Here is a 22,541-nt window from a genome sequence, read left to right as displayed (position 1 = left end):
ACAACCAGATTGGACTTCTCCTTTTTGAAGAGTTTTCTTAGAAAAATAGTAGCCACAAAACAAAGTCAGGTTTTTATCAAACGTTAATTTCTTCCTCTGTTTGCCTGAAATACCAACGAGGATTCCCACCAGTCCTGAGTAACTCTTCCAGACTCGGTCCCGTATGAACTTCACTAACAAGTAAGTTAGGATAAAGAAAACTGTAAGACTCAGGTAATTTAGCATCATAGTGAAGGTACCCCTGTGGTCCTAGGAGATGGGGTACTGATCCTTCTCACAACAGAAAATCAACCATCCACTGCCTCAATGATACGTACCCATTCTTCTTTCTAGGTGTAAGTGTAGACTGGCCCTCATGGAAAGCTTACAGATTCAAAGCTATGGGTCTGTTGCGTGCAAGGTAGTTTTGCTACAGTGTCTGTGATATAATAAAAAATATACTTGGTACTTGTCCCAGGTACCTGGCACAGAGCTCCTACAACCACTGGAATATTCCAAGTGATAGAAGAGTCTTTTGCTCTTCACAACAAGCCCCTTTCAACCAAACCAGAGATTACGCTAATGAGGTGACAGGGCAGGGGGACTCCCCCACAGGCCACTTTCAGGATGGGGGGCTGGTCTCCAGAAAAACCAACCTAGTGATAAGAGCAACTTTTAGCCCCACCCCCAACTTCCAAGGAGGGGAGAAGGGCTGGAAATTGAGTTGCATCACCCAATGGCCAATGATTTAATCAATTGTGCCTACAACGCAACTTCCATAAACCCCCTGTCCCCCACAAAACAACAAGTTCCAGGAGCTTCCAGGTTGGTGAACAATCAAAGTACTAGGAGGATGACGTACCCAGAGAAGGCATGGAAGCTCTCCACCCTCTCTCCATACCTTGCCCTACGCATCTCTTCCATTTTTTTTACTATTCCTGAGTTGTTTCTTTTATAATAAACTGATAAAAATAAGTGTTTTCCTGAGTTCTGTGAGCCATTCTAGCAAATAACTGAACCTGGGGGTGGAGTCATGGGAGCCCTCTGATTCACGGTTGGCCCAGCAGAACTGGGCACCCCATTTGCAGCTGGATCTGAAGTGGGGGCAGTTTTGTGGGGCTGACCCCTTTAACTTGGGGGATCTGATGCTAACTACACCTAGGTACTGTCAGAATTGAACTGAATTGTTGGGACACCCAGATGACATAAAAAAATTGGAGGAGTGCTTGGTGTCAGAAAACATTGCAGTGTCAACATCTGAAACACTGAGAAGTGATGAATATTAAGTCAGTTTGAAGAAATATTTTCTTATTTCCATTAATACTTGTGGTTGATTTTTTATGCTATCCAAATCTATAATCAAGCCTAAAAACAGGTTTAAAATATTACAATTCAATTAAAGTAGGAAAATCTGGCTTATGAATATATTTTCTCTACTTGGTGTTTTTAATGGCCTTGGGTTGCATGACATGTGACTATTGATATATGTATCAATAGTCAATTTATAAACTGAATGGACATATATTATCAACTTATTCAGTTGACTTAAGAAAGGTCTTCTTAGAGCAAAGAATGAACATACATGAACACATTAGGCTAGCTCAGGAAAATCAGATAGAGGGTCTTATTTACTTCTTTTCCTTTCTATTTGGCTCCACAACGATCACAGCTAAATTTTTATTCCAAGCTGACTTCTCCCTGGTCTCCAGGAAACACTTGACTCCCTTAATCTATTGCCCAATTCACTTATCCCAAAGCAACAAGTTCATACCAGCATATCAAATTTCACCTGTAATATCCCTTTTTTTTTTCACCATATGTCCTTAGGAATCCAGAAAGGTAAAGGCAGAAATCAATTTTGTTCATATACATAATTTTGCATATATTTTCATTCAACTAAGATAATTTGGAGAGCCTTCAGGTAATCTTTTACCACTAAATGGCACTCCTAAATGACAAGAAGGTTAACTTTTACTGACTATGTGTACTGATGAAGAGACAACCTGCACCCAAACTCGCTCGCTACTCACTACTGCAAAGCAGTGGAATATAAGCCTTCTTCCGGTAGCTTGAGCTACCTAACGCAGAAGTAAAGCCTTATTTTGAAGATAGCTTCCCCAATTCTAAAACACCAGCAGTAGCTCAGCAATAATTTAGTAACTGCAGAGGAGGGGCAAAAAAAACAAAACAAAACAAAACAACACACTATATCATTTTTAACTAGTCATCCTTTATCCATATAACAGCCTCTCTCTTCAGGAACACGGTCAACATTTGAATATAAGCATGTGCAGAACCTAAATATTCATCGGGATGATTGCTGACCACTGGTAATTAGATCTAGCACTCCAGTGACTCAGTACTTCTCAGAACAGCGTATCACAAGAATGCAAATATTTCTTGAATAAATGGGTAATCCAAGCTTGAGTTTTGTTTTTTTTTTCTCATCAATGAAAATATGTGTAACTAGAAATTAATTAAGTTTTCTGAAGGAGTTAGCCAGAAGCTTTAGCTAGAGAAATGCTCCTGACAGAATTTCATGGCACATAAATTAGTCAGCCATGTTCTGGCTTTCAAAAAGGTATCTGGTGTTTTGGGGGGGGGGGGGGGGCGGGGGTTATTTTTATTTTAAAAAATTTTTTTAAAGTAATCTCTATGCCTAACATGGTGTTGAACTCACAACCTGAGATCAAGAGTCACCTACTCTACTGACTGAGCCTGCCAGGCACCACAGGTACTTGGTGTTTTTAACGGCCTCGGGTTGCATGACACATGACAATCTTTTGTATACTCAAGTGACTTTTCCATTTCAATGCTGCATTACACTATATATACTTTTTAATTTTTAAGTAATAATCTGTGATCTAAATTTAAATTCAAATCCAACTGTGTTACTACCAAAGCAAATAACAAAGGTGGAAAATGAGTAAGCATCCTGCACACAAAGCTAAGACTATACACGTACAAGCAACAACTACAACACTGTTATACTCCTCTCATTATTAGCATTTGAAGAGCTTCTTTGGACCACTGAATAATTCCTCCCAGTTTAAAAAAAAACACTAAGAGGTAACACTTTCATTTCTTAGCAAACACAAATACTATTTGTTGCCTATGAATGTATTCTATAAATTGAGGGTTTTTGAAACGTTAGAATAAATGGCACTCAAAGAGGATACACTGTATCCCTTCTGCTTCCTTCGGAGGCAATTTCTCCAACTGGTTATTTACAAATTGGACGTGATCAAATCAGTTGTAGAACATCATAAAGGGGAGACTTCGATAATTTAGTTACAAGACAGGTAACTACACAGTGAAAAAGAAGAGCTGGGGAAGACACTGTTGCTACTGAAGGGTGAATAACGACACCTGTTGGACAAGACTATACCGTCACTGAAAAGACAATTGTTCACTGGAAGGCCAAGTAGTTCCCCAGGTTTTTTTATATCCTGGATGAGAACTCTTACTTACTTCTATTCTCACCAACCTGCCTTTTGATGACTAATGCTGGCTCCCAAGTAATGGGAAGGCAATGCCCTAGAGGACCTGAGCATTCTAAGAACTGAATAGAAATTAATAAACAAAGCCAGACTCCAGTTTGGAATTGGATCTTAATTTGGCAGAACTGGTCTCACATACCCACTGATTCTTCAACTTCACCAAAAAATGTCAAGAATGAGTATTTGACATGTTTTTTAATCATCTTCAGAGATTAAGGAATTTTAAAAAGTGAAAAAGAACCCCGATTAAAGAAGAGGTTGACTTATGTTCCAGGGTATATAGATAGATTTCCAGTCTCAATTCTCTCAAAGTACAGAAAAGCACAATAAATGTCTGTGTGTATGTGTGTGCCCAGAGACACATACGTTCATTTTCTTCAACACTGGTACAGTTAAGTTAGAGATGATTAATGCTTCATTTAATCTGCATTCAATGGTATGCCCAAACACAAATGCTGTTTTTTTGGCTGAGTATAGCTACTATTTGCAGAGCCCACAAATGTTTGGCAGTATGAGTTAACCAGTCCCTAACGAAATAATTCAGACAAAAATGATTGATGATGGCCAAAACCATCAGGTGAATAGCTGATGGGGACCTTTCTCACTGACAGCACCTAAACCCAGTGATTAATCTTAACAAGAGCTACAATCAGAAATCATATGCCTCCTGATGTGATGCAACCAGAAATACACAGCACCACCTATTAAAGCGTTCCTGCCAAAAACTTGAATCTCTATGTGATCAAACCTCTATCTCTAACTGCCAATTAACAGGAGCTACAGGGCAAAGAGGACCTGTAAAACACTACTAAAAGGATATAATCAGCCAAATCCAAAATGTGCAAAATGCTACAAAATGCATGACCCAATTTTTTCAAGGAATAAATGACAAGAGAAAAAAAGAGAGAAGCGGGAACCGCTATAGACTGAAAGAAACTGAAGAGACATATCAACCAAATGCAGTATGTGTGGACCTTGTTGAGATCTTCACTTGAACAAATCAAGGGTAAACAGGCATCCATATGGCACTAAGGAGATCTGAACACCGAGTGGCTACCTGATAATATTGTTTTATTTATTTACCAGAGTGACAATGGTCTGAAGTTATGCCTTTAAGAGTCCTTATCACTGAGAAGACTGTGACTGACACAGACGAGGATGACATCATGAAAATCAGAGTCAGCTTGAAGACACTTCAGTAGACATGGGTGGAGGGAGGAAAACTCATGAAATAAGAGAGGCCGCATGTCGGTAACCGCTGCTGCGATGTAATAGGTACGTGGGGGGTCGTGAATATTATTCCATCGTTGGGTAGGCTAAAAACGTCTTTCATCTCAAGTTTTTAAAGATTAAACAATGTTCTTTCTTCCATCCTTAATGGACAGAAAGTCAGAGGCACATAAATCTTTTGCCAAGAGCATCAGTGGGTTGTTACGAGTCTGTACAGAAATCCATCCCCACACAGTGCATGGCTATGCCACCTGGTTCCCTGACTCTCGTGTCTCATCTTGGTCAGCTGCTCCCTGGACACACAAAGTCATTTGAGAATCCTGAAGCAATTCATTCTGTGTCTGTCTAGGCCAGGATAATATATATTTTTTAATTAAACAGTTTTCTCCTAGTGCTAGATCCCCTATGTCCTAACTTCAGAGACAGAAGAAATCTTTCTTTCCACTTAACGTTCAGCCAGGCTAATTAGAGAACACTATGAAACTCTCCAGGGCCAGAAAATCAGAAGTGATACACATGATGAGTCCGGATCTCATGACCATTTGCAAGTGAAGGCTGCCCGAAAGCCATCTGGTTCAGAAAATCAATCCTAGGAGCACCCCTGCTTTCTTTCCAGAATTAAGAAAACACGATGGTTTACAGCATGTCGACGGTGACCAGAGCAAGGTCACACAGTCCTGTCACTGATTAGCTGGCTGACTTTGGAAGATTTACTTATTAACCTTTCCGTGCTTCCGTTTACTCCTCTATAATAGTTATTATACCTACCTCGTGAGGTTATAGGAATTAAAGGAGTTAACAGAACGTGCTCAGAACAGGGTTTGGCACACAGTAAATGGGTTATCTATTACTATTATCATTTCTGCCACTCTGTCTCTACGTGTTCAGTCTCTCAAAGAACAAAGCTCCCTCAGAGTAGGCTCTAGATCGAATTCATCTTTAAAGACCCCAGTGCCTCTTATCGTTACCAGTATTGTTAAATGTTACATTTGTGCCTCTGTTTATTTAACCTTATACAAGGTTCTCTACAGGGCAGGGAATATGCTTATATACACTTGATTTTTATTTCTGATTAATGTTCACCAAACTCTGCCTAATGAGAAGATGAACACCAACCTGGGTTGTGTAAAATTTCTTGCAAAAGTTTCTTCTAGTACACCTTTTCATCTAGACACTTGTGTCTGGATTTTGAAAGCACTTGTAAAATCATGTCATGAGAATCTCAAGTACTTGCTACACCTTGTTTGAAAACCATCACCCTAAATTTATAAGCTAAATTAAAAACCACTTTGATTAACTGGAGATTTAGTTGGGAATACACTCTGGAAACCTTCCACATCGTTTCTGCCCTGTAGCTGCCCAACCACAAAGTTCTGTCCAACAGCCCCACACTGTAGTAGTGAAGTTCAATGGGCCGGTGAAGGGAAACTTTCTGCACTGTGGGACCATCACTCACTTTTTTCTTGCTCAAAAATACCACACATTAAGCTTCTTCAGAAGATTTTTAAGGTGCAATAGCTATTCAAAACCTTCCTTCTCCTAGCAACAAAAATCATTCTTCAGGAGGAATTAATGTTCCCATCACTTTGAAGATCAAAGACAGTTAGGCAACATTCCCCTTGGAATGATATAAGGTATAAAGGGATTGTGTGAACCTTGACTCTGATTATACCACTACAACAATTCTTGGGCTTAATTTGTATAAAAACTGTTTCCAAGCAGATGGATTTTCCATTGGCAGTTTATTATGGTCCACAAAGATAGTGATGAATATTCTGGATGCTAGCTGGGCTTATGGCAAATCCTACAAAAGTCTCATTTTTATACTAACTTCAGCATATAAATTTAAAATACAAATATTAAATTCTATGTAAACTATATAAATTTAAATAAAACTTGTTAGCCTCCCATAGCAGCATTCTGTTTCTTATGATTGCTAAAAAAACTTAGCTGAGTTTTATAAATTCCAAATGATGAAATTTTGGCCATTGGGTATAGATTATTGCAACATAAAATGGAAAATTAGGAATGTAATCAGCTGAATTTTCTAAGCTCTTAGTTTAAATGCAGGATGGCTTGACTCTCTCCCTCCACTTCTTCCTTCCCCTGATTTTCTACCTACTCTACCTCCAATACAGTTAAATACTCTCTTGAGCAAAACATCATCTTTTATAGATACTTCTTATCATGGCAGTAAACTTATTAATGACTTCCTCAAAGTTCTGGAAAGATTCACAAAACATCCTTCCTCCTCTTTATGGCTTCCTTATTATTATCAACTTAAAAACAATTAGGGATCTTATTGTAAAGAGTAGTTTCTTGGGGCACCTGGGTGGCTCAGTCAGTTAGGGTCCTGGGATCGAGCCCTGAGTCGGGCTCCCTGCTCAGCGGGGAGTGTGCTTCTTCCTCTCCCTCTGCCCCTCTCTCCGCTCATGCTTTCTCTCTGCCTCTCTCAAATAAATAAATAAAATCTTTTTTTTTTTTTTTTTAAAGAGTAGTTTCACAATTAAATGAGAATCTGTCATTAGGATACCTCCATTTTTTCTCCAAATACTCTGATGTGCAATGTTACCAAAAGCAATCACTACCTGTAATCCAATTTCTATTAGTGACTTCAAGAATAAAAGTCAGCTCTGGAGCACATAATTTTCTAAATAAAGATCCTGTTGTGGGGCGCCTGGGTGGCTCAGCTGGTTAAGCGGCTGCCTTCGGCTCAGGTCATGATCCCAGGGTCCTGGGATCGAGCCCCGCATCGGGCTCCCTGCTCGGCGGGGAGCCTGTTTCTCCCTCTCCCTCTGCCTGTCTCTCTGCCTACTTGTTCTCTCTCTCTCTGTCAGATAAATAAGTAAAACCTTTAAAAAAAAAAAAAAGATCCTGTTGTTTAAGTAAACTTTCCCAAGTAAAACAACTTTTAAAAGCCACTAAAAAATGTTTTCAAAGCTACCAAAAGAGTAAAGGCTACAGAAAAGCTACAAGACTCTACCCAAACTTGTCTTAACACTCAACAACCCTGTAGCATGGGCTCCTTAAAAAGTCATAATTCTCATCCAAATAAAAAAATCAGAATGCTAATACACTAGGGTAAATTTGACATCTATAAAAGCACTTCTCAAAAAGTGTTTCTAGGCATATCCCCCCCCCATCAAAAAGAAAAAAAAAAAAAAGATTTTACAAAGCAAAGCAAATCATATCCTAAAGAACAGTGTTTAGGTTAGCTGATTAAAGCCATCGAGATAGGATCATCCAAACTTGGTCAGAAGTCACATAAACACCTTTACAAGTACAAAATCATTATCTCCAAATGATAAATGATGAATTAATCAACCTTCTAAATGTAGGCACTCTAAATCAGAAAGAATATTTTTCCCTAACATAGTCTTACATTCAGACTTCAGAATGATGTGACAATCCAACAGTGTTGAAATATAACACTGTTGTCTTAAATAATTATAACTTCATTTATTTACTTCTTATTAAATGCATATTATCTTAAACAAATATATTTAGAAAACCAAAAAGCAAATAAATGCAAACTATAATTGATAAAAGACCATGAGGTGCAAAGTGGATTTTTATTGAATTTCTATAAAAATCTGGTTCCAAAATTAAATATGCAATCTCATACTGTGTGTGTAAATACCCACACACACATTTCCAATAAAACTCCACTAACTTATAACAGGCAATTGTAATAAACTAATTGGAATAGTGATGCAACAATATAAAAAACAAAAACTATGTGAAAGTCAAACAATGGGAAAAAATTAATCCTTCAGAGCTTCCATTAGTCATCAGATCATCTTACAATAAGTCCTTCTGATTTATGATGGAGAATTGAACGTTTGAAGCAGTTGTACTCACTCACTGACTTTTAACAATATCTAGTTTTGTGCTCTTTGAGCCCCATCCCCTCCTACAACTATTGTATGACATATAAATATTCTTTATGAATTAAATGTAAGGTCTTCTGATAATTTTGAAACATCCTTAGAATAAAACAGAAGATTCTGGCACTAGAGTATGCCTTATTAGATGAGAAAAGACTACCTTAGTGATTTCAAGCCCTTTATTTTTAAAGAGACAATGACCACTTTTAACATTGAGTTAATGTCTATATTTCAAATGTAAGACTGACCGTCTGCAAACATTACAAAGCCGTACTTTAATTTTTTAAGGCATGACCGATCTTGGAAAAAAGTTGATGTATGTAAGCAACTGAAAACTTAGAGTTTAGTACAAAAATAAATGCTGTCAACTTAGAGCTGGCCATACCTACCAACATCCCTGCTCCAACCCTCCCTGATATGGGTGCCCGCTCGCCTGGAGTCTTCCACTGAGGTCCCAGCCACAGACAGCTCTGCTTAACTCCAAAGTGGGGCAGGCCCACTGTTGGATCTCTGAGCCACTTTCTCCAATCCGGAAAGCAGCTCTCATGAGACCCACTGCAACCTCCCCTCCACTCCCACCCCTCACCGTGCTGTTCTCACTCAGAGCACAACAGCAGAGCAAAGGTGCCTGGTACACCTGTCTTCCTACACCACCCCACCCTGGGTTCAGCTGCTAGTCAATCTATAGCATCAGCAGCTGAACACTCCGAACCAACCCAGGATCAACTCAAGTCCGCTACACTGCGAGTCCCCTAAGGGCAAGGACCTAACTTGTTTCTGGACCAATCATTTCCCTCTCTTTATGCACCAAGGTGTCCAAAAGGCGATTCGTGAATGAATGTATCAAACTGTGTTGAATCCCAAAAGCTGGAAAACAAAGAGGCCAACCTCCCACGGAGAGTGGGGAGAGTAAAAAAGAAGACATGAGAAGGCTGGGTGAAGGGGTAGTGAAAACCAAAAGTATCAAAGTGGGGATATATGGGCTTCCTCGCTCCACACTTCCATGTGGGTGGCACTGCCAATCTACTGTTTCTCTAACAATGGAAAAGGCACAGAACCATCTAGATGGTCTGGAAGCACTTTTCATCTAGCTACAGAGCTTTTCACGGACACTGCACACACAATTTTAAACTTAATAAAATCAGTACATTTCTCTTGTTTTGTGTCCACAACCGGGCTAAGTTAGAAAAAAGGACAACAATGTGAATGCAGCTTTAAATTTTAAAGATGTCAGCATTTTTCTTAGATTTTGTCAATACATAAGTAAAAATTATATTAAACATTAAACGAAATACTTTTAAACGAAAAATTTTCTAAGTGTATTAAAATTAAAAACAGCATAAAACAGAAGTTGTAACTTCATTACATTTAGATGTATATCACATATGTAGGTTCATTATGGGCTGGAAATTGCATAATATTTTTAAAGGTAAGAGAAGGATGATAAAAATGAGCCAATTAAAAAAAATTTATCCTAGGGCTTAGCTGCCCTACTCTCTATCATGAGTGAACCATTCAAGAAATAAATTTTTACTAGCTACATTTCAAAGGAAGTCACATTGTTCAACCAATGGAAATTATAAACATTTTGATTCCATCAGAAAATTTTAAAACAGCAGAAATGTTTTCTCTAGGTTAAACGTTGTTTCCTTTGAACTAACTAACTTAAGAACGATCTATATTGGGGGATCTAAAATGTACAGCACGGTGACTACTGTTAACAACACTGTATGATATACTTGAAAATTGCTAAAAGAGTAAATCTTTTTTTAAGATTTTATTTGTTTATTTGAGAGAGAGTGTGAGAGGGAGTAGACTCCCTGCTGAGCAGGGAGCTGGCCCTGGGGCTCCATCCCAGGACTCTGGGATCATGACCTGAGCCAAGGCAGAAGGCATGCGTTTAACCGACTGAGCCACCCAGGCGCCCCTAAAAGAGTAAATCTTAAATGGTCTCAGCACAAAAAGAAATATTAATTATGTGAGGTGAGGGAGGTGTTAACGAACCCTACTGTGATAATCATTTTGCAATATATAAGTATATCAAATCATCACACTGTACACCTTAAAATTAACATAAATGTTATATGTAAATTATATCTCAATAAAGCTGGTGGGGGGGGAAGAATGATGTATATCAAAAAGTGGTCCCCATTCTTCCTCATTCTGTGAATAAATAAGCAGAAGATGAAACTAGTTACATTATATTTTGGGATTATTTTATGTTTAACTGGAGAGTAGCCTCCCTGAGTGAGGACTTTTTGAAACTGCATTTATACAAATGATATTTAAGTTTAAAATAAATTTGTTTTAGCTTAAAAATTTGCTTTCTTAATAGAAAACTTATTCTGTATTTTATAAAGACTGGCGTCCTAATATAGAACACTAGTCTATATTGGGATGGGGGAGGCAGGAGGAAGAAACAAACTTTGTTTCAAAGAAAAAAGTTAAAATGCTCTAAATGTATGGTTCAAAAAAATCAATTTTAAAGCATGAAACCTCTGAGTACAGTTACATACTTTTTGCACCATGATATTAAAAGAAAAATTTCCTCAACTTGTAGTCTAAATTATGATTAAGTCCAAATACCTATGTATATCTTTTTATAACTACATCACATAAATATATCTTTCTATAACTGTGCACATCTTTCTAAATCTAGTCTGCTTTCTGTACCTATCTACATCTCAATTTCTCATACATCTGCATATCTATATACGTCTTTCTATACTTACATATATTTGAATGCCTGTATCTTTCTATTTCAATTTCAAGTGAAAACAAGAACAATTTACAATCAAGAATATAACAACACAATTTTTTTTTTATTTGGAAAAAGAATGAGAAATGGAAGCTCTTTTAATGTAAAATTGCCATGGTTGGTTAGTAGAAACAACAGTGGACACATTCCCAATACCAAGATGGATATGAAAAAAAATAAGTAGCATAGTATCATAAAATTTGTAGCTTACTTTGTGCCTTTTCACAGAAGTTTATCTGAAAGCCTAAAGTAAAAGAGATAAGTTCCAGTTCATTGACTGTAAATCAAACAAACCAAAATTAGAACATGGCATTGCATTTTTATGTTACATCTGAATAAAACCAATTCAAGAACAGTTCAAATCACATAACCCCCACCATCACAGTGATAACTGTAACATATAGGCTTTCTTTAAAAAGTCAGCTCTCTCTGGGGTAGAAGTACTTTACTTTATTAAGCGGAGCTGAAGTCAAGTTTAAATTCTAAATTCCGCCATTACCTTAATTTTTCACATCTATTTGATAAATAGAATAGCTACCAGCCCCTGGATGTCAAGAGTAACTTTTAAAATAATCTTGTCAATTTTTTCAATCTACAAATTCATAACATATTACAAGTTATTTTTATTAACTCAAATTACTGACTTAGAACTATTCATGATTAATTGCTACCTTTGATTCAAAAGCTTCAAAAGTAGTTCATAAATTGTGAAGCAAGATTTTCCAGTCAATTTGCTAACTTCGAGCATAAGACAGTGAACTACTGAGGAGGAGCTGAAATTCTTCTAAAGGAGGCCTGACAAGAAGACTGTGTCCCTAGGAATGATACAGCAGAATAGAGCCTTACAAGTTACAGGAAGAAAGCCTGTGAATTCTCCTTAGGAACTTGAACTCATTTCCCAAATCCAGCTGGACCTGGTTATACCTTATGCCTACATTCATACGGATGTAATTTTTTGTAAAATGCACTCAGTAAAATAGGCTGTTTATGACAAAACCTTCCCAAAATATGCTCTCACCCCCTCGGTTTAAGTGGGTTTGGTTTTCTTAGTAGTCTACCTATGCCTTCATTTATTAATGCTTTAGGGAACAACATGGGGAAATTCAGAATGAGGATCACTCAAGCTTGTATTTATGTAAACACAATCAAAACTTAGAGGAAAAGAGCCAGGACTAAAGGAGGGATGTGTTTAAGTTGTCTTTTCCATCCAATTACTAAAATGCTTAAGATTCTAAGATAAAGATCTCACTTATAATGTACAAAACCTGAAAAATCTTAAGGCAGCTACTTTGCCCAAAGGTAACCCACTGCTTACTACCTAATCACACAAATGACAACGCAGGAGGGAGTGGGAATGGAGAGACCTCGCGGGCAGAAGTCCTGGGGGCAAACCTGGACACAGCTACCCCTCAAGCTCAACTTACTACCCCACCAGATGTACGGCAGGAAGAGACTTCAGAAAGAGAAAAAAAGTCGGAGATCCACGGGTCTTAGAAGCCTAAGCAACTAAATGCCAGCCAGCCTCCTACTGGGCAAAATGAGGCGAGCACAGGTCCAGGAGAAGAAATTGGCTCTCTGGAAGCAGACAGACATACACAGAGATAGAGCACAGTGGAGCTTCAGCCCCGGGGTCAGAAGCCCGGCTCCCACTACCCTCCTTCTCCCTACCCTGGGGAGAGAGAAGGGAAAATTCACCAGCAACAACTGGAGAGGAAGGGAAGGTTGAAACAAGTTTAAGTCAATAGTCATTCTTTTCTTTTTAGCTCACTGGTTGCTACTAAGTAGCAAAAAATAAATGGTGGGAGGAGAGGCAAACAGAATAGCAATTTGAATGGGGAAAGGAGCAAGATAAATAAACTTGAAAGGTATAGGAAAAAGAATGAGCTGGATCTGTCTGCACAATTATATAAAAATAAGTTACAGGACAATTTTAAGAAATAGAAAAAATGTGTAAAGGTAGATGTAACTGACAATGTTAGAATGTCACCACTTACTGCTCTAACACATGCGGGATTAAACCCACTTTAAGTACAGAATCAATGCAGGCAGCTAAAAAGGGAGGAGCGTCACTACAAGACTTGCTCTTTTTATCTAAGTATGGACAAAGTGACCAGGTGAACGGATTCTGAGGCCTCTGCATCATTTCTCACTCAGAAAAAAACATGCTAACAGACCCAGAGTTCACAGGCAATGAAGGCTAAACAAACTCAAACATAATGGCTCACCTTGGAATTCCATTTAGTCTTGTCAATTAGATCAGATAAAAGGCTATTAGCTAAATCTTTCTAGACCTCCCCTAGCTCCTTATACTCAAAGGGCAGGGAGGGACTGAAGGGACCACCAGCAATCCTGTACAAGAACAGAAAGACAGTGGGAAAGAAACGGTGAGGAGAACTTCCAGTGTCCTCAGCTATATACAAAGCCAGTTTGTGGCTATACTATAATTGGTCCATTAATATTCATTCACATATGTTCCATTTTTGGAGGTCTCCTGTATCTCAGAAATTCTGTCTAAATTCTGTCTTCCCATCCGCACACTTTAGGTATCAGTTGAATCTGTTGCTAGTAACCAGTTAATCTTGAATATTTCAGGTGCCTCCCTCTTTTTTATCCTGGTGTCTGTACCCTGGGTCTAAATTCTGCATGATCCTCTGCTTCAAATTTGAGTCTTTTTCATTTTATCTGGCCCCAGGTGAGTTTACTTGCATTAAATCTTAGATCCCAAGATTAAGTATACAGAAGTATACATATGGCAGTGTTAGGAAGCCGATGAGAGAAACGGAGCTCTGTGGGGCTTTCTCCTCTCCTCCTTCTCCCTGGGCCACCCGCTTTCCCACATTCCTCCTCATTCTCACACTCTTAAACCTCAATCGTGACAGCCAGCCGCTCACTGGCCATGACTCAAAACCCACCATTACCGTATTTGCCAGATAATGCAAGCTTGTCTACGTTAGCATAGAATGCTGTTTACGATGTGCGTTAAGTGTATAGAAAAACAAAGGGCAAACAGTCTTTGTGAAAGTAAAAAATGAAAGGAGAAATGTCAGCCCAGGGTCCTAGTTCCAACTGTGAAAGTCAAGTCATTTCACTTGAGACCTAGTTTCCTTAACTATAAAATTAAAAATAATATCAGGATGGGGCACCTATGTGGTTCAGTAAGTGTTGGTCTCCTAATCCCAGCTCAGGTCTCGATCTCAGGGTCATGAGTTCAGGCCTGGCATTGGGCTCCATGAGTGTGGAGCCTACTTTAAAAAAAAAGGTAATCTTATCTTAGAATTTGGAAACGGTGTGTCTGCACCTACGTTGCCCATGTCATGGCCCCCATGGGTTTTGCATTCTCCCCGGTCCCCTTCTCTGGGTTGAGAGAGTGCAGGGCAGGGGTGTAAGTGGTTTCCCACTTCCTCAGAGGTTCCTTCCAGCTTCCTGGACATCCCAGATTTGGGTACTGCTGACAATGGACTATGAACTACAGAATGAAGCCACACTAGTGTAAAGAAAATCAGAGCCGCCTTACTGGGTCATGCCCATCAAGCAAGCTACCAAGTCTTCCTTCTGACACAAGCATGAAGAGTCTAGTTGTTTGCTGCCTTCCAAATTCAACCTCAAAACTGTGGCACGTGGCCTCAACTGCAAAGTTACTGAGCGTACCTCATTACGGCTCTAATATCTAAGGATTTATCTCGGCTTGTCCAAAATTTGTATGTGCACTGTACTTAGAGCGGTTTCCACAAGATTTGATTCCTGCTGCGTTGTTTCCTTTTGCTTTCCTTGCTTCACCATTCTCAGACTTAAGGGGGAGCCACCTTAACTCAGTTAATCCCAGCTTGTTTGCATCATCCAGAACCATTCGTGATTTGGCATACTGATCAAATCCTTTCTATAGTTGTTTTTAATTTGGGATCTTGTCAGTCCTCATAAGTCATTCCTTTTTCCTGCCTCTGGCCAATGACTACCTCCTTTACTCTTTGGCTATGTAACTAAACGCTGTATTATCATCTCCAGCCTGCTCAGTGAAGCCCGAGTACACCCAGGGAGGGCAACTGATTCACTTTGTGACCGTGGGCTAATATCTAACCTCTACGAGCCTCGATGTGCTCATCTGTAAAATAAACAGCAATACCTGAAAGTGCTTTGTGACGATTAAGCAATATACCTAAAATGTCCAACACAGAGCCTGGAATAATGCAGGTAATTATTACCATAGTGATCATTCCTGGTCTCTCCCTACGGTGAGCAATGATTGTGGCACCTTCCCCATCAGACCAGCTCCACCTACGCAAAACCAGTCCCTCTCCTTTCATTCCCTGTCACCCTGGGAGAGGTAAAAGGGAGGGACTCCAGACAGCATGGGGATCCCCACCCCAGGCTTTACATTCTGCCACAGTCCTTCCCAGACACAGCTTGGTGTCCTGGTGTCCAAGAAGGCGGATACTTTCCCTGGCAGGAACCTAAACCAGATTTCAGAGATACCAGCACACATCGGGGAGCCAATTAAGGTCACTTCTTTTTTAGGATAAAGTCAGACAATGAATGCAAATCATATATATCTGGTAACACTTCTCTTGTTTCCCCCTTTTATAAATTTTATTTGAGTGATCTCTGGTAAGCTGAAACATAACATGCCTTGAAAAAGCTGCTGTGATGCCTACCTAGACCACCTTTCCATGTGGTGGGGAGTGGTGTGCTTGTCAGGCATCTAGCTGTGTATGTTATGAATGTTACCTTCTTTCAAGAGGCCCATCTTGAGTTAACTACTAACCAATGGTCCCTTTCACTGTGTAGCCACAAGGTAGGCCAATCTTATAACTCCTGGCCCTTGAAGCCTTTCTATAAGTACACATTAATTCTCTACCTTGCCAAGAGTGTGAAGAGACAACACACGAAGACTTTCTGGAGCTCCCGGGATAGGGGACAAGGGTAGAAGCGAACCCATGCCCATTGGCAGGACGGTCACTTGCCCCAGATGACAAATTTAGTCAGGATGGCAACATAAATTATTAACTCTTATGCTAAATGGGTTCCTTTTACATATTATGTATAGTGTTGAAAGAGTTCTATTACCTTTCGAATCTATACTGGCCTCCTGCGCCGTTGCCTAATTAAAATCTTCTACTTACTTGTAGATTTCCAATCAAAATGCCTCCTAATTCAAAATGCCACTGTCAACCCACCAGCAAGTTTAGAACTCTGTAACATAAAGGAGCATCAGGAAGCAACAAGGCTCCAAAATCAACCCAAACATGGCTGGCTGCTTAGAGCTTCCACCCCCGACTGAAACCTAAAATAATTTCCCCTTTCTATTCCTGACTCTGCATCACTTCTGGCAAAGATTTTTCTCCCCGACCTGAATGGCTGAAATGGCTTTGAGCTCAAAAAACCTGTGTGAACCTGTGTTATTGAGCAATAAGAAGACGAAAGGCTACCAGTCACACGGGTGGGTCAAAACCCACCTCCACCGGAGCATATAACCTTATTGAAAGTTAGTTCCCTAACCTATGAAAGGGCACTATGCCCACCTACCCTAAAGGGTGCTTATGAGCATCAAATTAGGTAAAGACAGTGAAAATCAGCTGTGTTAACTATTAGTTTCCCTACTTTAAATCTGAATTAAGGTTTCCCAGGTTGTGTAGCTTGGGCGGAAACTCTATGTCCAAGAGATGGAGACTGCAGAGATTGACCTGGGTTATGTATGATGGAGCTGATTATGATCTCCTGACCCCTAGGAAGCAGGGAAAACTCTATGAGCCCAAATCAATCCAGCTTCTCACATTAGGTAAAAGAAATGGAAGGAAAATAGAGAAATTTATGAGAAAAGAAAACAGGACTCAAAATACAGGATTAACTAATATCCCATCTTAAAATGAGTTTAGTACACATTCACTCGAAGGTACATGAGAGGAAAAGGTGAGAAAATAAGTATCTTGAAAGCATTGTTTTTGTACTTTTTCTCTTTTAATACTAGGGTTGCTCTCATTTTTAAGAGAACACAGAGAAATACAATGTGCTTTGAGGGGGGACCAATTTGCTGAGCTGGACTTGGTATCAGGTTATGTCACATAAATGCTAAAGGAATAGTACTCGCATGCTGGGAAGGAAAGGCAAGCAATTCTAGGGTTTGGAACTATATCCACTGTCTGCACAATTCAGTTCTTTAAAATCCAGATAAAGGCATCTTCCTATGGTTCTTGGAACCCACAGACTAAATGGTAAAATAGTCTAATACAATCACAAATAGAACGTTTCACACATATTTTATATATTTAAATATTATTGAGAGGAAAAAAGTATACTGATTTTAAATCTTTTTTCTTAACAGACATGCATCATTACACCTGAAAATGTTGTGTTTCTTTTAATTTTTTTTATTATTGAGGTATAATTGACATACAGCATTACATTAGTTTCAGGTGTACAACTTAATGATTCAATATTTGTACATATCACAAAATGATCACCATAATAAGTCTGGTTAACACCCATCACCATACACAAAGAACTTGTATTCTTGTGATGAGAACTTTAAGATTTACTCTTAGCAACTTTCAAATATGCAATATAGTATTATTAACGATAGGTGCCACGCCGTACATTACTGTGTGTGTGTTTCTGGTTTTGTTTTTGTCTTTAAGTAGGCTACATGCCCATTGTGGCCCCCAACATGAGGCTTGAACTCATGACCCTGAGATCAAGACTTGAGCTGAAATCAAGAGTTGGATACCTAACCGACTGAGCCACCCAGGCACCCCTGTGTGAGTGTGTTTTTTAAGGAGAACCAAGCAATCATCTTTTTACTTAAACTGATATTTATAAATTGTTCAGGTGAAGGTGAATAAGCAAGGACTAGACTAGTCCATAAGTGTTGTTAGACATCTACATCTGAGACCCAAGAAGAAAAAAGGAAAAACTGCCTGCCTAGAACAGCTCATTAAGCGAATCAGAGGTACCTACAATGTATACTTTATAACTATTCCCTGTAACAAGTACTTTCCAAATGCCTCCATGTTTTTCAGAATCAACTGTAGATTCTAACTATTCTAACCACATTTTAAAAACTGTTTTAAAAACTGACACTTCTCAGCTGAGTAGAGTTTATATAAGTTTTATTTTTTCCCTACTTTAAGTCTTCTAAAATAAACTTCTTGTATTTACGAGATCTTTATACATTTTAAGCGACTGGTAACTCAAGCAGGTATATAGCCATGTCTATTAACAATCCTTACATAGGGGGCGCCTGGGTGGCTCAGTCGTTAAGCGTCTGCCTTCGGCTCGGGTCATGATCCCAGGGTCCTGGGATCGAGCCCCGCATCGGGCTCCCTGCTCTGCGGGAAGCCTGCTTCTCCCTCTCCCACTCCCCCTGCTTGTGTTCCCTCTCCGGCTGTGTCTCTCTGTCAAATAAATAAATAAATAAATAAAATCTTACGAAAAAAAATCCTTACATACTGACAGTTTATAGTTTTCCAAGTACTTCCGTGTGCTTTAATCTAATAATGTGATCCTCACAACAGCCCTGTCAGGTAGGTTGTATCCCCATTTTATAAAGGATGAGAAACTCAGAGTTCAGAGAAGGTGAGTAATAGCCCCAAGTCACAGAGCTTGTACATGACTGAGCAGTTACCTGAATCCAGGTAGAATAAAGACTCATCAGGAATATTCTTAAAGGAAAGGCTCAATAATGAAAAGTGGAAATCAACAGATTAGTGAGAAGGGTAGGACCCAGTAATAATGAAGCTGGGGAAACTGTAGTGGACCATGAGGGGTTAGGACATGTTCTACTAATAATGAAAGAGACCATTAATGGCACTCTTACAAATAACAGCATTGTTGCTATTAACAATGGCGATGGCTGGCATGTATCACATCCTTACTATATGTCAGGCCCATGCTCTACGTGCATTCTCACAGAAGCCGTGACGTAAGCATTATTCCTACATTCCAACTGAGAAACTGAGGCTTGGAGAAGTTAAGTATCTTGCCCTAGGTCACAAAAATCTTAAATCCTGATGAGGGGATTCAAATCCAGGATTCCAGGGCTCTGGCTCTGAAACATTATGATATTAAGAAAACAGTGCTTCCCAACTTGGGCCACAAACCTCAAGACATGAAAAAAGTGTACAGGGTTATGCAGTGCCCAGGACAGGGCTTATCACCCAGAAGGACCTCTAATGTCTGTTAGATGAAATGTATTCCCTATGTCCTACAACTAGCTGTTTGTAGGGGCGGGTTATTAACACCTCCCAGAAAGGCAGTGTTCTGGGGTGACAAGCAGCAGACTGGAGGAAGGGGCTGGTATATACCAAACATTCCAAGGCTCTGAAGTCTGATCTAAAACTGAAGGTCGCTAGGGTAGATGAAGCATGAAAGGTTACACTCTAACCATACAAACAATCAGAAAAGATCCTAAATTGCTGTTAAGCTCATGGTCTGTAACCTGGACTGTGCTGGACAGCATCCTGAGACTTTCAAGTGTTTCCCTTCATTCTGAGGAAGCAAAACAGGCTCAAGAACAAGATATAACTAGCAGGTTCCTGAATCAGTCAAGGCTAGACATAGTAGTGGTAAAAGAAAATTCATCAATAATTCAAAAAGAAGTCTTACGTCCTCCTTCTTCCTTTGAAAATAGGTTTGGCTTGTTAGAAAGTTTAGTTTACTAGGCACGGAAACTCAGGGGTGGCAGGAAAGAATGGAGAATGTCAGAATAGTGCCCAGACACAAGGCCCTTGCGTTCCTGGAACACTCCAAGCTCTTTCCCACTTCAGAGCCTTCATACACACTGTTTCCTTCTGCCTTTAACATGAGCGTCATCTTTGCAGACAGGTCTTCTTAAACCATCTTATCAAAGCAGTCTACCCTTCCCCATTACCTTCCATCACAAAACCCAGCTTGTCACCTTTGTAACACTTTTCTCCATTATCTACCTGCAGATTGTCTTCCCTCCCCCATCCCACCAGGAGGGTAAGCTCCATCACGGATGCAACTGCCTGATTCACTCTTTTCTGTATGCCTAGCACTACACTCTATGACCAGCACTGGGCAGATGCTCAATAAATATTTTTTTGAACAACAAAAATGAATACATTTATACATCTTTTTCAAACTATCAGCCTTCCTACCCTCCCCCATGAGCTCCCTGCCAAAAAACTTGCATTATTTTTATAAGCTTTGTAAGTCACCCATTTTGCAAAAGCAATACAATCCTAAGTTGTCATTTTGCTGTTTCATTTCCCCACCAGCAACAACTAGACTGGAAAGCTGTAAGATCAGGATATCCATATTTTACTTTATCTGTATAATATGCTGTGCAACACAGTAGCATCCAATAACTAATTCAATTTGAATTAATTATGAGAGCCTGCACAGAAAGTGTCCTCTGAGCTCTGACATCATCCTGTCTGTGTATCACCATTCTTTACGTGTATTAAAATTATCTCATAGGGAGATATAAAATGAATAAAATCCTATCTCTGCTTCCTGAATCACAGACACTCTCATAAACACGGAATAGTCAGTTGAACCTAACACGGTTCAGACGCGCCTAGACACACAGTTAAGATAGACCAAAGCGCCCTTTAGGAAGATTTTCATCAAAGAGTAACCATGGCGACACTGACCACCAAGGGTACCCCGACGGATTCCGCTAATAATGTAACATAAGCAGTTAGCTGAAGTCGCCAAGAGATTTCTGAGATTCCCTGTTTTAAAAATAACATTACTACTCGAAATTCCACAGGAAACTTAAGGAAATGGCCCCCGATGGGCTGGGGCCTGGTATTTTCACAACACCCCCCCCCCCCCCCCCGTCAGGAGCCATACGGATCTAAACGCGCATTCCCGGTGGGGAAAGCCATTAATTAGGAAGCTGCCTCGGATGTCCAGACACGGCACAGGACCACTTGGACCCCAGCCTTTCTATTTCCTGCACCTCTCCATGTAAACCGAATCCGCTCTTCTCGCTTCTGTACTGATATTTTGTGCCTGCCATGCTAACACGGGCAGCCCCGGCCCCGGGCAAACCGCCTCTCCCGGGCCCGCGGCTGTCTACACCGCCACCTTACAGGTGGCACAGGCCTGAGCACCCCCTCCCCCAACCCCCTCGCCCTCCCGGCGCACAGAACCCCCGCGAAAGTTTGCAGGCGCGGGGTCCCGCAGGAGCGCCGGTGGGGAGGTCAGCTCGGCGGGCGGGCCGGCTCCAGCTGCGCCCCGCGGGGAGCCAAGATGGCCCTGAGTGGGGCCCCACTGCGGCGGCGGCGGCGGAGCGCCGGGGGGCGCCGGGCTGGGGCTGGGACGCCACCGTCGCCCCGCCGCCGCCGCCTACCTGCGCGGCCGGGCCCCGGGGCCAGGCGGGCGCGGGCCCGGAAACGCGGGCGAGGCGGCGCCAGGTGAGCGGCGGCGGCGCGGCGGGGGCGGCTGCGGGGGCGGTCCCGGGCCAGGTGGGCCCCGCGCGCAGGGCCGGCGGCGCCGAGCGGCCGGGCGCGGGCGGAGGCGGAGGCCGCGGCCCCGGGCCTGCACGCGGGGCCCGGGCCGGGGCCGGGGCAGGGCCGGGCGCGCGGCGGGAAGCGCGAGGGAGGGCGGGGAGCGGGCGCGGGCGGCTCCGGTGGCTTCCTCCGCCGGGTCCGGGGGTGTCCGCGGCCGCGGGGACAGGCCGCGACGACGCCGACGGCCGCGCCGGGGGGGCCGGGGTCGCGGCGCTGGCGCGTTCCTTACCCTGCATGCTGCTGACGGCCGGGTGGCCCGGCGCCGGGGGCCCCACGGGGCCCGGGGTGCCGCTGCCGCTGCCGCCCCCGGAGCCGCCGCCGCCGCCGCTCGGGCTCGGAGCCGCCATTGTTGGGAGTGAGGAGCCGAGCGGCGCCGCGGCGGCTGCAATGCAGCAAGCTCGGCCTCTCGCACGGCCGAGGGGCGCGGCCAGCGCCCGCCTTGGCCCCGCCCCCGCCCCGCCCAGGACACGCCCCCTGGCACGCCCCCGCCCGCGCCTGACGCGGAGCCCGGCCAGCTGCGGAGCCGCAGAACCGCCCAAGGCGCCGGTGCCCGACTGGGAGGGAAGGCGGGCGGGAGTGCTGCCCCGGGGCTGCGAGCCGGCCCGCGGGGCCTAACGCGGTGTGCACCATTAGGAGCGTGTGTGCACCGGGGAGGTTAGGGGACACAGAGCTTTCCTCGTTCCCACAGAGGCCTGTGACCCCAAAAGTTTAAGAA

General features: G+C 41.8%; 1 protein-coding gene across 2 annotated transcripts in view; it reads right to left on the bottom strand.

Moving 5' to 3' along the window:
• The window catches only part of MAP2K4 (mitogen-activated protein kinase kinase 4), a 137,048-nt gene extending 114,802 nt beyond the window's left edge, over positions 1-22,246 (bottom strand). The window contains exons 1-2 of one of the 2 annotated variants that reach the window (XM_078067930.1): positions 22,056-22,246; positions 11,566-11,598 (exon numbers count right to left, since the gene is read on the bottom strand). In XM_078067930.1, coding sequence (XP_077924056.1) covers positions 11,566-11,598; positions 22,056-22,173 — 151 coding nt within the window. In that variant the 5' untranslated portion in view covers positions 22,174-22,246. The remainder of the gene's footprint in view (positions 1-11,565; positions 11,599-22,055) is intronic. The other variant, XM_078067931.1, reaches the window with a different exon arrangement.
• Between the last annotated feature and the right edge of the window lie 295 nt (positions 22,247-22,541).

Source organism: Halichoerus grypus, chromosome 2, assembly GCF_964656455.1.
Source record: "Halichoerus grypus chromosome 2, mHalGry1.hap1.1, whole genome shotgun sequence".
In the NCBI taxonomy this organism is placed as follows: domain Eukaryota; kingdom Metazoa; phylum Chordata; class Mammalia; order Carnivora; family Phocidae; genus Halichoerus; species Halichoerus grypus.
This window is presented reverse-complemented; position numbering and strand designations above follow the sequence as displayed.